This window comes from Pelodiscus sinensis, chromosome 23 (genome assembly GCF_052426305.1).
Source record: "Pelodiscus sinensis isolate ZL-2025 chromosome 23, ASM5242630v1, whole genome shotgun sequence".
NCBI classification, from domain to species: Eukaryota; Metazoa; Chordata; order Testudines; family Trionychidae; genus Pelodiscus; species Pelodiscus sinensis.
Genome location: NC_143074.1, coordinates 4,378,172 through 4,395,656, shown reverse-complemented (window position 1 = coordinate 4,395,656; position 17,485 = coordinate 4,378,172). Strand labels below are relative to the sequence as shown.

At 46.8% G+C, this 17,485-nt stretch overlaps 1 protein-coding gene across 1 annotated transcript in view; it reads right to left on the bottom strand.

Annotated features, from left to right (window-relative positions):
- Positions 1–17,485, bottom strand: part of CACNA1B (calcium voltage-gated channel subunit alpha1 B) — a 458,332-nt gene that overhangs the window by 158,870 nt on the left and 281,977 nt on the right. The window contains exons 15-17 of the mRNA XM_089772976.1: positions 11,484–11,615; positions 10,289–10,361; positions 6,607–6,724 (exon numbers count right to left, since the gene is read on the bottom strand). Coding sequence (XP_089629102.1) covers positions 6,607–6,724; positions 10,289–10,361; positions 11,484–11,615 — 323 coding nt within the window. The remainder of the gene's footprint in view (positions 1–6,606; positions 6,725–10,288; positions 10,362–11,483; positions 11,616–17,485) is intronic.

The window sequence follows — 17,485 nt, the reverse complement described above, 5'->3', positions numbered from 1 at the left end:
TCATGCACCCTGAACCCCTCATTTCTGGTCCCATCCTGGAGCCTAGGGGAAGCTCTGAGCCTCTCTCTCTTCACGACACTGTGTGGCCCCCCGACTGATTTTTTCTGTGAGTCAGTGTCCCAGACAGAAAAAAAGTTCCCTGGCTTAGGGACACATTGGGGACGTGCCGAGAGCTCCCTGAGCTCCAGCAATGGTATCTTGGGGACCATCCCAAAAGTCTTACTCAGAGCAGGGCCTGATGCACAGAGGGCCCTGCACTGGACCCATTGGAGAGGGAGGGCCAGTATCCCTCTATCCCACTACCTAATATACTGAGGCACCTTAGTTAGGAAAATGAGGGGCCATAGGTCAGGTGCCCCAACCCTTAGCCCACCTGTCCCTCAAGAATCTTCTTACAGATACAACATCACCCTGCATCACGGCACTAGGCCACAGGGGCTGTATTTAGTCAATCGGTGAGCTACGGAGCGAGAGAAAGCCACACAAGGTCTGTCAGCCTCCATGGACATGCCTGTCCTGCAGCTGGGAGTGAGCATCCCTGTCCAGGCTTACAGATTTGTAGCAGGCAGCTTAGACCTCCCTGGTCTGACATGGTCAGGACCTGACTGGTCCCAAAGGAGAGAATTTGCTGGACTGGGGAAGGTTCCCTGTCACCAGCCCCCAAACCTACCGCCTGTTGCCCCAGCCCCAGCTAGCCCTCCTGCCCTTAGGCTCCTGGGTTCTCTGGTCTAGGAGCATCCCTGGTCCGGCAGAACCACGGATATTGCCGGACCAAAGAGTGCTGGTTTTCAGAGGTGCCACCTGTCGCATGCTAACGTTAGCTGTGTGAATGCTGCAGTCTGGGCTCTCACGCCCACCCAGCCTAAAAGGTTTTGAAAGCCTAAGCAGCAGCGTTGACACCCCTATTTTTAGCACACCAGCACGGTGCCAACGTGAGTCGTTCTATCAGGCTGTCATGTCAGACAGCGGCATATACCCTGTAGAGATGATCTCCCTGGCTCTGCGAAAAGCTGGAAATGGCTCCTTCCCATTTGCAGGCAAGGCAGAGAGGGGAAATGGGTGAGAAAATATTCTTCTAGCTGAGTCAAGTCAGGGGAAAAAAAAACCCACCACCTCCGAAACAGCCATTCCCTACCCACAGTGCTGTCTCCTTAATGACTGCGCTTTTGACAGATGTCTGAATTCCATTAACGTTAGATGTAAAAGAGACTAATTTCCCAATTCCCCTTTAAGTGCTGATTGGAACATGAGGTTCTAATTTAACAAAATGGAGTGGCAGCTGTGAGCTGCATTACTGCCGTCAGCAGTCGCTGCTGCCATTTTAAGGGACTCGGGCTAGCGGGACTTCCTCGCCAGTGCTTCGGATGCTTTCGAAATGCCCCCAACAAGCACCCGATGCGGGCACCCAATGGAGCGAAGTGGCAGTCTCAAAGCTGCCTTCCATTCTGTCCCCTGCGATAGTGTTGTTAACCACGGCCAATGTATCTTTTAATGGCATGTGCTATTTTGATCCACCTTCCAACTGGTGCAGTCTGATAAAATGGGAACTTTGGGACCATGCGAGTCACCTTAATACCTTGGCAGGAGCCCTGGTTTGTACCAACCACCATGCACAGCATCAGCATTTAGCTCAGGCTGTATTGGCCTGGACAGGTTAACACAATCCACTGATTAGGTGAAATGAGAACCCTTTGCTCTGCATTGTCCTCACACCATAGCGCTCAAAAGAGGGGAATCACAGGCTGCTTTGGAGGAATAGATTTGGCCTTGACGTTTCACTTAGGACACCTCTCTGGGGCTTGATTATATTCAAAGTCGCACTTGTTTACAGAGCCACACTGAATACACACAAGGCTTCACTTTGTACCAGGCCCAATTCTTTTCTCCATCCCAAGAGTGCCACCCTAATTAAGACTATTAAAACAGAGCCAGCCCCTGGATTTTGTGACATACGATATAAACACAAATCTCAGGGTTTGGTGATCTTTTTGGCTGAACTTTTTAAAGTCAGTTTCTAGCCTTTTGCTTGCAAAGAGCCTTGAAAATATATCCACAATTGTGCTCCTCTATTGAAGTAAGCGGCAGTTGATACATTCACTCATCACATTTTGATGTAAAACAAAACAGATTCCTGCAAAATCATCTCCCCCCCCCCCACCAAATTCTTTGGCCAGTTCTGCGCATAGTGATGTGCTCACAGACCAGCAGGAATTTATGACTGAAGGAGGTGGGGTAGCAGCAAAACATTGTTTTGGAAGCCCACCCCCAACTGATAACAGGACACCTGGTCCATTTCTTTCCAGCCTCCTTCTCCTAAGCAGTGATCCATCAAACGGTTGTTCTGAGAAACTGAAAATAAAGCCTGTCTTTACCCAGGAACAGAAATGTCTTTTTGCTTTGCTACTGCACAGCCTCCCAAACAGAGTGCACTGTAGCTAAGAAAACCTATTCCCAGAGCTGAGCTGATATCAGTGATGAAAATTTCAGGGCTGGTGATAATGCCCATGGGAAAAATTGGTGGTAAACTAGTATTTTCTTAATGAAAAAAAAATCTAGATTGAGAAAGAAGTGTCCCTTCCAAGCTTCTAAGAGGGTCTTGCAAATGACCCGGGGGAGGGGGGAGCAAAATTATAATTTAAAAAGTAATTTACAAAGTCCGTTTAATTGATGGATTAGAAATAGAAGAAATATTATCTGTCCTATCTAATCCATGATCTGGGCAGTGCAGGATTGTTCCTCACAGGATAATAGATGTACCGTATCCTACCAACATCCTATTACCTCAGGTTATATTCACTTACACCTCCAACTGTTTAACATCTCAAAAAATATTAGGCAAGGTTGGTTGGTTTTTGGCAAACTAAAATTATAACTCATTTTCAGACATTTCTGATTATGTTGTACCTGAGATAATATAAACCATTTGAAAGTTATGGTTCAATTTTCTTTGATACATGAAACGAATGCCCCCTGCATGCCAGGAGCATTAAAAATGTCTTACAATGAAAAACAGAGGTGGCAGCAACCTCACTGAAACCCTTTTTGAAATATTGGTAGGTGTGTCAACGGGCTTACCACTGCTGTTCCCTGGTGATCAAGGGGAAAAAGAGATTTTTAAAAACAGAACAACAAAAACCAAACAACATTCCTCACATCTGTTCTTCCCAATCTGTGCAGATTCTCATGAATGTTAATTGGAGATACAGTCACATGGCTAGGGAGGCGAGTAATCCCAAAAGTACTCTATCAAACTATACAGGTCTGAGACACTTAGGATGACATATTCTACAGAGACAAAATAAGCTCTATTGTGATGTCACTTCCATTGGTGTCAATTGGGAGTGCCTCCATCAAAGTCAATGGCTTCCTTCCAGACTGACAACAGTGTATGGCTTCTCACATCCAAACCTGGTCCAGGAACTTTGTTGGGATGAATTAGCTTTGTTACGGTGTCATTCATGTCACAAATACTTTTCAGCTGGCTTTCTCCTCTTGTGTAATTTATTTGTGCAAAAACTCCACTGCAGCAAACTCACTTTCCCCTGCAGGAGTCACAGAGAATTAAAGAATCGCTCGCAACATAGCATATTTGAGTATGGATCTAGCACTCTCAGGATTCCTCTGTCTGCACTACAGGGTGTATGGCACATAGTTCAGACTGCAGAACACTGACATGAGAAGCAAACTTTTGGTGACTCTCCTGGATGAGCTAAGTCAGAATACCGGAGGCATTTACTGAGCACTGAAATGGGCAATAATGAAAATGAACGAACACCAATACTAGATAAGGAACGTGGCCTGAAAGAGTAACTCAAATGCTTGTCTCTTTTGCCAACAGAAGTTGGTTCAATAAAAGATACCTCCTTACCTACCGTGTGTGTCTCATACAAGACTCAGGCTATTAAAATGCCTTTAAAACTTTCTCCCTGAGTGTAATCTTCATATGGAACCGTCTGCCAGTTAAAATGGTACTTTAAAGTGGTTAGTTCCACAGCATGAGGTCCCTTTTATATGCAAAATTCTCCTGGTTGGGGATGCTCACCCCATAAAGCTAGTTGAGCTGCTAATCATGTTTCACAGTTCGATATAATGACTATTATTTTAATACAACCCTTTATCATCTAGTCTCCTCACTACCTCCAAAGATATTTCCTGGATTCAATTAAATCAATCATGAAGATTTTAAAGTGTCCCTTCTTGGCAGAGCACAGCAGGCATGGAAGAGGAGTTTCAGACACATTAAAAGGAGTATAGGTGGAAACATACAGGGAAGTGGGATGGATGGGTGGCTGGAGTATATAAAGAACATGATGTTGGCCCCGGAAGGCATTTAGCAGAGAAATGTACAGTATAGGAAACAGGGTATTTACCAGTGGGAAACCCTTTCTCCTTCTCCCTTGCCACATGTCCCACACAGCATTTCATAAAGGGAAGGTCTCTCCCCAAGCAGGTTGGGACAGTGTGGAGAAAGTCTCTATGGCGTTGGTGTCTCCCTAATTCCAGGCTGCTCAAGGTAATGAAGTGGCTCCAGATGCATGTGAGGCTAGTCCCAGGGACAGCGGCCTTGCACAGCTTTCTATGGGTTATGCAGAGCACACAGCGCTCTGTCCACCCCCTCGTCTGCTTTCTCTGCTTTCGGCAATACCTTGCACAGCTCCTCTGCTGGGGGAATCCCTCTCCCTTCTCCCCTTAGCTTAAAAGGGGCTGGTGCAGGGAAGAGAATCTGTCGTTTGGTGGATCTCAAACTGAACAACAGTCTATGGAAACTATACCACAGTCCTGATTCGCCACTCCAGTCCACAAGCTTTATGCTGATGTAACTAACAAATTCTGTGGAGTTGCATCCCTGTATAGAAGCAGAGAATTGGCGAGGGTGGGGAGAAGGGGAGAAAGGGACAAGAATGGAATCTGTATCTTTTTAAAGCAGTAGGTCTCAGTCTCTTTAGGTTAAAAGCCAGTCTATTTCTGCCAATCTCTCTGTCAACGTGATTACATTTTCAAATGCTGTGCCCTAAGGATCCAGAGATCTTCCTTCTCCGAAACTACAGTCCCAATTTTGGAATATTTCTATTTCCAGAGGGGTCTGTCTCTGCCTGGCATGAGATGGACCCCCCAGTGCAAAGACCAAGCCACTCTCCGTGTAGTGCTCACTAACAGTCTGCATTAGAGCCAGGTAATTCCAAAGATGGCCACTTACGTGACACCTACAACATGGATGCCAGTTAATCGGCCATTTCTTGTCATATTCCTGCTGAATACAGAGGAACATGCACAATGAAAGGCTGGTGTGCTGCTTCCAACATGCTCTCTCACCTTGCCCCTAGAACGAAGGACCTAATTCATTTATTTATTTGTTATTTAAAATATATTTACCCTGCCTCTCTATTTAAAATATTCGACGCGGCTTATAACATTTTTAAAACACGATATATACCTATACACACGCACATATATATAAAAGTAAAATACAGAACCCCAAAGGGGGGGGGAAAAATAAAACCTGCTAAAACACCTCAAGAAGAAGGATTCTAACGATTCTTCATGGACTGTTTCAGAACAGCTATTCTCTCTGCCCTCCTTAATACAAATTCCCAGACAGCTTTGCTGATCCCATGGGAGGTGGTTGAGAGAAACTCTGATTAGCCCTTTCAGGCACCCTGCTATAGAACTTCTCATCCAATGACCCTAAAGCTTTTCACAGAGGTGAGTATTATTATTCCTATTTTACTGGAGAATCAGTGAGATCCCAGGGTAGGTTATACCCAAATATTCGCCAAGGCCATGCTGATTGATACACACAACACTGCAGCTGCCTGGCAAAGATGCTCCAAGCAGATGGGAGAGTATAAAATTCCACCTCCACCTGAGGCATAAGCAATTTGTCTCACTTAGCACTGTGCACATGAGGTGTAACTCATACCACTCAGGGAGGTGGACTATTCCAGAGGTATCCTGGAAAAACTCTGCCGCGTCCAGGGAATACGTCCACTTTTTCGGATCAGTTTATGAGGAATAAGGGATCTTCTGAAAGAGAAGGTTTTTCTGAGTCTGGGCCCCTGTAGATGGGCCAAATTTCAGAAAAGCCTCTTCCGAAAAAACAAGTGGAAAAAGATACGCAAATTGAGGTTTTTAGATATAGCTCCAGAGTAACGTACGTCTTGCACGCATAGGCTGTCCTGTAGACAAAGCCGAAACTGAATTTCATTTCAGTGTAAGTGCGTGTGTGGGCACGCTTACTTTAAAAGGTCCTACTTGGTTAGATCTTAAATTATTTTTCCCGCGGCTTACAGTCAATCAGTATAGGACTTTCTCAATGTTCAGTAAGTGTCTGCACACAGACTTGCAGTGAAATACCAAAAGGTACAAATTAAATCCAATTTAGTGTTTGGCACGGGTCTGTGCAGAGCCAAGTCCTAAGTGACATTCATGAGGCCACACAGTAAGCCAGTGGCAGAGTCAGAACAGACGCAAAGTACCAGGATGCCCAGATTTGGGCCTCACCCCCTGCACAACATTGCACGCCAGCACTTCAGGAGGCCCGTGAATCCTGACTGCTCATTTGCCACTGAGAGACCATGGACAACTCAGACCCAAGAGCAAGGATACAGTTACCAAACAATGTCAGGATGATGAAGTAAATGGAAGAAAACATTCCTGAGTGGACACCACCTTGTGATACAATCCCATGATACATCACTGCATTCCAGTCTTCACCAGTCAGTATCTGGAGAGGGAAATATGAGAGCAAGAAAGAGAGATGAGCAGAAGTGTTTAAGCATCATTTATATACACGGCCTTGGATACAGGCCCTCAAAGAGAAATCTAGTGATAAGAAAGCCCCAGAAATGGACCAAATTCTGCTCCAATTAGAGAGCCTGTTATCAATCGTGGGTGGGCTTCCAAAACGAAAGCAGTGAAGCACGTACTTAAAGTGCAGTCCTGAATGGAGAGGCTTTCTGACTTGGGACTTGACTGAGAGTTTAAACCCTGCATCAGACACCCATGCAATACAACTCAGAAAAGAACCTGGCGAGAGCAGCCAAAGTTCACTGCTCTCCTGTCTCCAACATTCCACATTCCCTCAGTGCCAACTCTGCCCACACATCTACACCAGTGATTTCATCACCGGACCATCCACATCAGCCACCATGTCAGAGGCCCATTTAACTGCACATCCATTAATGTGATCTACGCCATCAAATGCCAACAACGCCCCGCTGCCATGTATATTGGCCAAACTGGACAGTCTCTACGGGAAGGAACAATGGACATAAATCAGATAACTGAAAAGGCAACACCCAAAAACCTGTTGGAGAACCCTTTAAGCTGCCTGGACGCTCATTAATGGAGCTCCATGTTACACTATTGTCTCAGGCCAAGCCAAAGACACAGGGAAGGACTGGAACTTAACTTCATTTTTAATTCTAATGCTAATGGTATGAACAGGGACATTGGCTGGCTCCCACTCTACCTTCCACATCCTAATGACTTAACCAACCAACCAAACAACGGAGGTGCTAATTGATCTTAGCAGCTTCTTGTAACTTCTTGAAACATCTACTCGCTCTCTCTCTCTCTCTCTCTCTCTCTCTCTCTTTTTCCCCTCGTTTTTCTTTCTCTTTTCTTCCTTCTTTATTCTTGTATCCAGACTTCTAATACTCCCGTATTCTGAAGAAGTGGGTTGTTCCCACAAAAGCTCATGATACCATCTACATGCTTTGTTAGTCTTTAAGGTGCTATTAAGTCTATTGGTGGTTTTTAAATTTTTCACATCCCCTCAGGCACGCATCAGTGGTGTACCTCTTACCAGCTGGTGGCACAGAATTATTTAATTGGCAACCCTCACGTAGTGCTGCATGGATGGCGAACAGAGGCCTCTCTGGTTTGTAAGCAGTCTGTGTTTATGGTGGTTGTAAACCCTTCTTGCTGAGCTGCTGAATGCGTGCGACCCGACTGCCTGAGTACAGAGATGCAGCAATTTGCTACAAAGCCTTGGGTCACATGGTAGGAGACTGTGACTCAAAACAATCCCGCTGGGATACAAAAGGCAGCCTGAGTTCAGAGGGAGAGCCAAAGGGAGTTGAATGGCTCCTATAGCATATTTGACATCAGAGAGAGAATCTGGAGGGGAGGGCTTTCCATGAAGGTAGGTGAAAGACCTAGCTGGGCACACCTGCTGTGTGGATAGCAGCAGAAACTCTCTGAAACCTTAGGAGGGGACGGGGGGGGTGGAGGGTTTACCTGTTTCAATTGATGTTGATGTACATTTGTATCTGGGTAATAAATGCTTTGCTGGGAAAAGGGACTGTAAAACTGGCACTTGTGGGAGTATCATCAGCTACATCCATTGACCAGTGAGTTGGCCACCTGGCTTGGTAGAGAGTAGGGAAACTGAGGCAGATGTAAGCTCTAATGGTGGGCTTGGGAGCCCTTATTACAGTGTTCTGAAGACTTGTGCGTTTGGTGGTGGGGGGGAAACATGACATCAAATCACTTTGATGCAACCAACAAGGTAGCACTGAGTTTATCTTGTGTTACCATTTTAGCCATTTTTAATTCACTTACTTACTCATAAATTTCATTAATGATCTGCAGAAAACTCACTGTCAACCCACAGGAGCACTATTGCAGGGTGAATTTGTCACATGATAGGAAACAAGGAACTACGACAATTTCCCCCAAATTACTAATTGGCTTCAGTCAAATCGGCCCCAGAGTCTGGGGACATTGCTATCTGGAGCTGAGCACCGTCTCTGACAATACCTTTTCCCTCAGAAGAAGCTCAGAGCACTTTGCAAATATTAACACAGTGAAACTCGGAACATCTCAGTGAAGGGGAGTCCTATAATCCTCCCTTCCCATACGGGGAAACTGAGGCCCATAGTGACACAGCTTACCCAAGGACACAGTGAAACAATAACAGAACTGTGACTAGCACCCAGGTCTCTAAAAGCCTAATCCTCTGCTTTAAGCACAGGACTGTCCTTGCCTTGGGAGGACCATGAACTGGAACAGCCGATCTTGGCAGGGGTGTCAGAATGGGGGGGTACCAGCTTTAAGGGTGAGCAATGGAGGACGGGGGGAGAGGAGCAATCGGGGAGCAGAATCATGGGGGAAGAAGTGGCTCAGGGCAGGACCTCAGGAAAGGCTGCGCCAAGGCAGGAGCGTAAGGAAAAGGGGCAACATGGGGGCAGGGCTACAGTTTGGGCGCTGTGCCCCCCACCCTTTTAGGAAGTGTCTGCCACTTCTGGATTCAGGCCTCACTGCACTTTGGAGAAGTTTGGATCTAGATGGAAACCCCAACATCTCAGCCTGAGCCCTTGCCAGCATCCATGCAGAGCGTGTGCCCCTCCCCCCATTCACGGCTCTCCAGAGGCAAAGGAGCGCTCGCTTGCTGTCTCAGACAGAACTGGGTGTGTCCCTCCCATTTCCATAACTCTGTAAACATGCCAGGCACGGAGCAGCTGAAGAACGAGGCCCTGAAAGCCTGAGCTGCAGCTCCCCCATACTGACTTGCCACGTGGCCCAGAGCCGATAACTCTTCCCTGGCTCTCACAGAATCCTAGGGCTGGAAGAGACCTCAGGAGTCATCGAGTCCAACCTCCTGCCCAAAGCAGGACCAAAGTCTCGGCTTGACAAAGCCCTGGCTGGGTTGATTGAGTTGGGATTGGTCTTGATTTGGACAGGGGCTGGATTTGATGACCTCCTGAGGTCTCTTTCAGCCCGAGGGTTCTAAGAGTCTAACCCTAACTAACTCCCATTGGTTTTCATTCTTAGCCAATCTTATCCTTCAATCTTGATAGTGCAAACTGCTCTATTGTTTTCTCATTGCCTTGGGCCTTCTCCCGCAACTCTCATTAATTCTCGGCACCCTCAGGAGGAAATGGGTCATTGCACCTCGTTTGCTACATGATGCCATTACAGATGCTGGGCAGAGAACAACACATGAGTAGTCCCATTGCAGCGTAAGGTACAGCGGAGGTGAGCTCATGAAGAATGCTGGAGGGTCTCCCATCGTCCGGAGATGACGCTTTGTCTGTGCAAAGCAGCCGTCCATTTTCCCAGTAAAAGAATTCAGTTTGCCTGAATTTCAGAGTCCCTTGGCCTTTATTGCAATGAATCATTTCATGTGCATGATAATCCCACCAACCGCACACTGTGAGGCTACGAGCAAACAAATTTCTTTCTCCTTTCCAGGTAGCTTGAAGGATGTCCCCTCCATTAGGAACAGAAAGGTATCTGAACAGTTCCTTTCTAAGTGCACACCTAAGCAAGGAGGCAGCTTTACCTGGAACACAGTGAGGATGGCAGCAGGGAACGTATCGAAGTTGGTGGTCGGCGTTTCATCTTGAAAATTAAATCTACACAGGAAATAAAATTTAAAAATTAAAATGACGCAGCGGGAAAAAAAACCCCTACGCTCTCGTAATTCTCTATCGCCAGAGTCAGAAGACAATATTTGCTACAGAGAGGGATAATCTGGTCAGTTTCAGGATGGGAGGTGGTATCTTAAGGATGATTAGGTCTACATGGTGCAGCTTCGAGCACCAGACCTGTGCTGCTAGCCTGGCCGTTGCAAGGCACGCCGTGGAGCTGCTCTGTTGTCTCACTGACAAAATAAAACCACTCCCAGCAAGGGGATGGAGATGTGGGGCTTGGGGTGCAGAAGAGACTCTGGGCTTTGGACTGAGGCAAGGAGTTGGGGTGTGGAAGGATGTACAGGCTCCGGACTGGGGATGCAGGCTCTGGGGTGGAGTCAGATAGGAGAGGGGAGCTGTGGTGCCCAGCCAAGGGGAGCTGGTGCCTGGGGCAGGGGCAGTGCACAGAGCCCCACGGCTGCCCTTATGCCCTGGAGTTAGAGGGAGAGTGTCTCCTGTCCGCACCAATGGTTTTCATCGGTAAAACTTTTGTTGGCCAGGGATGTGTCTTTACCAACAAAAGTACCATGTAGACTTAGCCTAAGAGAGGTGTGTTTAGCAGAACTGTTAAGAAAACAGTATTTACATCTCACTGGAAATATCAACATTTCAAAATTAATTTCCATTCCTAAATGGAATTGAAAAATCATAATACCAAAAACTTTTGTGGAATAATTCCAAAAGTTGTAAACCAGAAATATCCAAACTGAAAATAAATTAAATTGAATTAGGAATGGCCATTTTAACCTAAAATGTTAAAAGAACAAAATGACAACAGTCCCTTTAGATGAAACAAATGCTCTTTTCTTTCAAAATGCCAATCTGAAACAAAAAATGCTTGTTGTGGCATGTTGCTTTGGAAAACCGAAATTAGTCATTGGAATTGGTATTGTCTCATAACAAAATTCAGGTTTGATTAAACTACGTTCCAGGAAGAAATTTTTCCGCACGAAAGAATTTCAAGCAGATTTGCAAATCCTCTGAGCCATCCAGTCCCCTCAGTCTTTTGCCTTCCACGAGACGGCTTTGATGTGAGGAAAACATCTCAACGACCACTAGACTTACTGTCCTCCAAAGAGCTGCATTCCCAGTAGAGCGAACACCACAATGAACAAGAAAAGCAGGAAGAGCAAACTGATGATGGATTTCATGGAGTTCAGCAAGGATACCACGAGATTCCTTAGGGAGTTCCAGTATCTAGGTTGTAAATCAAAGCAACCAACAGTTAGTGTCATTGGGTGAGGAGGGGCTATTTCCGGGAGAGATGAAAATGAGCTAGTCCTTTAAAAGGGGAGTAATGATGAGTGCTCTATGGGACACAGCTCAAGTTGTACAGTCTCCTTAAATTCATCTGGGTCTGACTCTCCGCTGATGTACTGCCCGTAGAACACGTGGCCCATTTGAGTCTATCATAGAGCAAAACCACATGTAGAATCAGAAATCTCTAGCCATCATGAGCAAACAGCTGCTGTGGAGAATAGCAACTTTCCATGAATTCTGCAGGGCTTTGTCCAAACTAACTGTACACGTTCCAAACTATGCAGCTTCTCTCTGCTCAGCTTATCTGGTTTTCAAACTATGGGTCACAGCCCGGTACCGCATCGTGGAATGTCGGGGCCTGGGGCTCGTTGCTGCAGGGGGATCAGGTGACCAGTGCAGGTGCTAAGGCAGCTCCCTGCCTGTCCTGGTACCGCAGACTATGCAGTAGGCCTGGCTCCGTGCCGGGGGTGGTGGGTGGGAAGGGAAGAGAGTGCACAGGGCTCCCCACACTACCCCTGCCCCAAGCACTAGCTCTTCAGTCCCATTGGCTAGAACCTGCTGTTGGCTGCCCCTGGGCACAGCATGGTCTGTGGTGCAGGAGAGGCAGGAAGCTGCCTTAGCCCTCCCCCACTGCACCACTGACTGGGAGCCGATCGAGATAATACCCTCTTGCCCCAGCCCTGCCCCCCCCCAAAGCTGGAGCCCCCTCCTGCACCCCAAAGCTCTCCACGTCGGCCCCACCCCGGAGCCTGCGCTCCAGTCAAATTATGTCGGGTTGCAGCATCAACAATTTTCTTCAACTGGGTCATGAGAAAAAAAGTTTGAAAACTGCTGATCTGCAGTATAGATGTGTTGCCTACAGCTTAAACTCCCCTGCATTTCCTTTCCATTACTATGCATACCCACTGCTGGGGATGCCAAAAACGGGGATTTATTGGTAATGCTGAGGTGAGAAGGAATCGGAGGGGGCTGTGAACTACTCATGTTGCTAAGACTTCAGCCAGGACCGAATGGTTCATTTCCATAGGAGCTTGATTCCCCCGCCCCCTTCTTACACCCCCACCATGTTGCTTGGGAAGTTATTTTAAAATGAGCTTTCAACAGTTTAATGCCTTATTTCTACACACAAGACCTCAAAATCTCACCTTCGGGCATTTCACTTGGTATGTGGGTGTTTGAAATAGGCATCCAATGTGCGTAGTTTAGGGGAATTTGCCCATCCTATTGGGACAGCCAGGGTTGAAAATTAACCTCGCTGCATCCAACCCCTACATTTTGCATATTGTGCCCAAGAACTCAAGGAAGGGGAACTTAGTTTGACCTGCACATGGCAGCTGCCCCCTGGCCAGGCACTGATGTTCAATCTGCTCTCCCCCACCCCCCGCATCCTTTGCTGGGAGAGGCAGGCTGAATCACAGAGGTCCGGGCAGGGCGTGGAGGAACGGCACTCTCACGTCACTGTCATATTTCCCTGCTGAAAACAAGCAGGGAACGTTTGTATTACGGAAACTAATGAATCAGAAAAGGCAGATAGAGCTAGTCAAGCTGAGGGTCTCTTTAGCAAGCCCGGGTTAACCAGGGGTGGGCAAAAGGGCCTCCGTGGGCCAGATCCAGCCCACCAAGCGAGTTGATCCCGCCTGCAGAGGCTCTGCCACTCCCACACCCCAAGGCCAATCAGGGTTTGGGGGTGGAGGGGTGGTGTGAAGTCTCCTCCCACCTTGCAAGGGGCTCAGCACTTAGGGTGTGTCTAAAGTACATGGCTCCGTCGACGGAGCCATGTAGATTAGACTGATCGGCAGAGGGAAATGAAGCCGCGATTTAAATAATCGCGGCTTCATTTAAATTTAAATGGCTGCCGCGCTCTGCCAACCAGCTGATGATCAGCTGTTTGTCGGAAGATCGGGGCAGTCTGGACGCACCGTGGTCGACAAAGAAGCCTTTGTCGACCGGCGCAGGCAAACTTGGTTTCACGAGGCATACCTGCGCCGGTCGACAAAGGCTTCCTTGTCGACTGCAGCGCGTCCAGACTGCCCCGATCTTCCGACAAACAGCTGATCATCAGCTGGTCGGCAGAGTGTGGCAGCCATTTAAATTTAAATGAAGCCACAATTATTTAAATCGTGGCTTCATTTCCCTCTGCCGATCAGTCTAATCTACATGGCTCCATCGACGGAGCCATGTAGTTTAGACACACCCTTAAAGTCAACTTCCAGCTGCTTGGGATCATCTCGTCTGATCTCCTGTGTAACACAGGCCAGGGAGTGTCCACAAACGAATTCCTAAAGCTCATCTAGAAAAACATCCAGGCTTGATTTTAAAATGGTCAGCGATGGAGAATATGCTCTGAAATTGTTCCCATGATTAATTACTCTCACTGGTTAAAAAAAAGCCTTATTTCAGTCTGGATTTATCAAGCTTCATCTTCCAGCCATGGGTCATGTTATAACATTCTCTGCTAGATTTAAGTTTGTTAAATAGGTGGGTGGGTGAAGTGCAGGAAGTCAAGACTAGATGATCACGATGGTCCCTTTTGGCCTCTAAGTCTGATCCCCAGGTAGGTATTTATCGACTGTAATCAAATCACTTCTGAGCCTTTTCTTTGTTAAGCTAAGTACATTGACCTCTTTGAATCTAGCACTACAAGGCTTGTTTTCTAAACCTTTAATCATCCCCATGGCTCTCCTTTGCCCCCCGTCTACTTTAACAATATTCTTCTTGGACCATGGGCCCCAGAAGTGGACATACCATTCCAGCAGCAGTGGCACCAGTGCCAAATACAGAACTAAAACCACCCCTCTACTATTCAGGATTCCCCTGTTTATGCATCCAAGGGTTGCATTAACTCTTTTGGCCATTGACGTCCTTGAGAACTCATAAGCCAAAAGGAGCCCCAAACCTTTTCAAGAGTCACTGCTTCAAAAAAGAACTGGATAAATTCCTGGAGGTTAGGTCCATCAATGGCTATTAGCCAGGATAGGTAGGAATGGTGTCCCTAGACTCTGTTTGTCAGGGGCTGGAAATGGGTGACAGAAGAGGGATCACTTGATGATTCCCTGTTCTGTTCATTCCCTCTGGGGCACCGGAATTGGCCACTGTCACAAGACAGGATTCTGGGCTAGGTGGACCTTTGGCCTGACCCAGTCTGGCCCTTCTGACATTCTTCCCAGGATAGACTCCCCATTTGTAAGTACAGCCCATAGTCTTTGTTCCCAGGTGTCTACATTTACATTTAGCCAGATTGAAATGCATTTATATGTTAACACTCCTACCATTATTAACCAAACGTATACAAAAAAAAGAGATATTAAGTCACTTTGACAGGATCTATTTTCCATAAACCCTGTGTTGATTTACAGTAATTACATTACCCTCCTTTAGTTCTTTATTAATCAAGTCCCTTATCAGCTGCTCCATTATCTTTCCTGAGATCAAAGTCAGATTGACAGGCCTGTAATTTCCTGGGATATCCCATTTACTCTTTCTAAAGACCAGCACAGCACTCATTCTTTCCTAGAAAGCTTCTGCCATTTCCCCAGTGCGCCAAGGCTTATCAAAATATTTTGTTTCAAAACTATCACAACAAAACTTTTTAACTTCTTGGGGAATTTGTCTGGTCTGGGGCTTGTTTTCCCCCCCATGAAACAATTCAGTGAAACTGAAATGAATTCACAATATTGTGGTAGCCTCGTCAGTCCCAGAATATTAGAGAGATAAGGTGGTAAACTAATATCTTTTAAAGGATTGACTTCTGTTGGTGAGAGACACAAACTTTTGAGTAACCAGAGCTGAGGTCTCTCTGACTAACAGAAATTGGTTCAATAAAAGGGTGCGTCTAGATAGTACCCTTCTACTGGAATAAGCTACGCAATTCTAGGTCGAAATAACTTATTTTGAAATTTGGTGCTGTACCGATAGCACCAAATTTCAAAATAAGGCACTATTCTGACAAATCCCATAACTCTCATGAGGGTTACAGAGATGCCGGAATAGCACGCCCGCTATTTCAGGAAATAGCGGGAGTGTTTAAAGACACAGTGTTGCTATTTCAGGATACTTCCGATATCCCAAAATAGCGCCACAGTCTAGACGTACCCAAAGAGGTCACCTCACCCACTGTGTGTCTCACAAATTCACAACATTATTGTGTTGCTGAATCTGCACTTCTCATTGAAAAAAATTTCAGATGGAAAATTCCACCCAGCTGTACTTGCAAGCTCTGCACAAGCGTGAGCATGTAAGAGATGAGGTATAAATGTTACTTCATGCACTGGAGGGCCTGCAACATCCAGTCCAGTGGTAGCCCCAAAAAGGTGCCTCTCTATGACAGACTGGCATAGGATTTGGGGGGGGGAGGGCTTGGGTGTCTGAGATGGATGTTTCCCTGAGATGAATCAAGCAGATGTACCTGAGTTAGACTAAGACCCTAAAAAGAGGCTAAATTGCTCTAATGGATAGATTTTATGACCACAGCCCAGGACAGACAGTTCTCCAAGGGAATTTTCCCTGCCTCGCGCTGCTGCCTGCCTGAGGCAAAACTTGCATCAACTCTCAAGCTGGTATTTCTCAGTTAACATAACTGGGCAGCACATCCACATGTCAGGTGGATGTATTATCCCGAGTAGCTGGGCCTTTTCAGCACCCATCCATGACTGATGACCGGCTCCTGGGCTGTAACAAGGAGTTAAATTTCTACAGTTGCCAGTTCCCATTACAGCTTGACAAGCAGGAAATTATGTTGAGCTATTTTCTCCTTGTGTCCTATCTCTGAATTTCAGTGCCTCTCAGGCTGCATTCCCACTCTCTGCAGTGATATGCCATCCTGCTGCGACCTTTCCAGCTTGCTGCAATTTAACTTTCTAACCATCATGTCGCTCTGCTTTTCACAATCTTCCTGGCTTGTACTGAAGGAAGAAAAGGCCTCTGAAAGAAAAGGCATAATGCTCCCAATTATTCAGAGCAGAGTGGTGCGGCTGCCTTCCGCTGAACAGATTAGAGGCAAAAATCCAAGGGCAGGGAGCTTCGGGGAAAGCCAGGCAAAAAGGAAAGAATTAGCACAGGGTGAGGTGATAAAGAGGGCCAGACAGCAGCCATGGAACATATGGAGCTCCTGCTTGGCTAACTTTCTCAACTAGTTCCTGCTCGGATGTGACTGAGCACTTTTCTGGAGCCTGCTGCCCCTTCAGGACTTTTCTTTGCTACTGAGAACCTACAGTTTTTCCTGCTCTCTGCCCTTTTCAGAAATTGTTTCGGATTTCCTCAGACACCTACAGGCAGAGGTGCGCTCTAGTGCACAGCTCCGGCAAGAGCTGGCTGAGCTGCAGCAAAAGCCAGCAGGGAGCTGTTGAAGGAGCTGGCAGGGACCTGGGTTGTGATAGGACAGTAGCTGTACAAAATGTAAGTTCCTTTCACCCCTCCCTACAGGGGAAAGTTGGAGATGCTGAACGATCAGCAGGTAAAAAGCCAGCTAACTCTTCGGGGGGGGGAGAGGGGTTTACACAGCAAAGAAAAGCATGTTCCTAACTTGGGTTAGCTAACAGGTTAAATTAGCGGCAAAGAGATGGCAACTCAGCTTTTAACTTGCATTAGCAGCTCGACTTCAACTCTGTAGGGACTTATCTCCACTGTAGCTGGGAGCAAGCTTTGTCCAGTAGACAGACCTGTGGTAGGGAGGGAGCTTATGCTCACATGGTAAGAATAGCTGGTGGATGTTGCAGCACGAAGGGAGGCTCAGGCAAGCCATCCAGGCACGCTTGGCCCAGGTAGAGTGGGCTTGAACTCAAGTGGCTAGTCTGAGCCTCTGACATTGC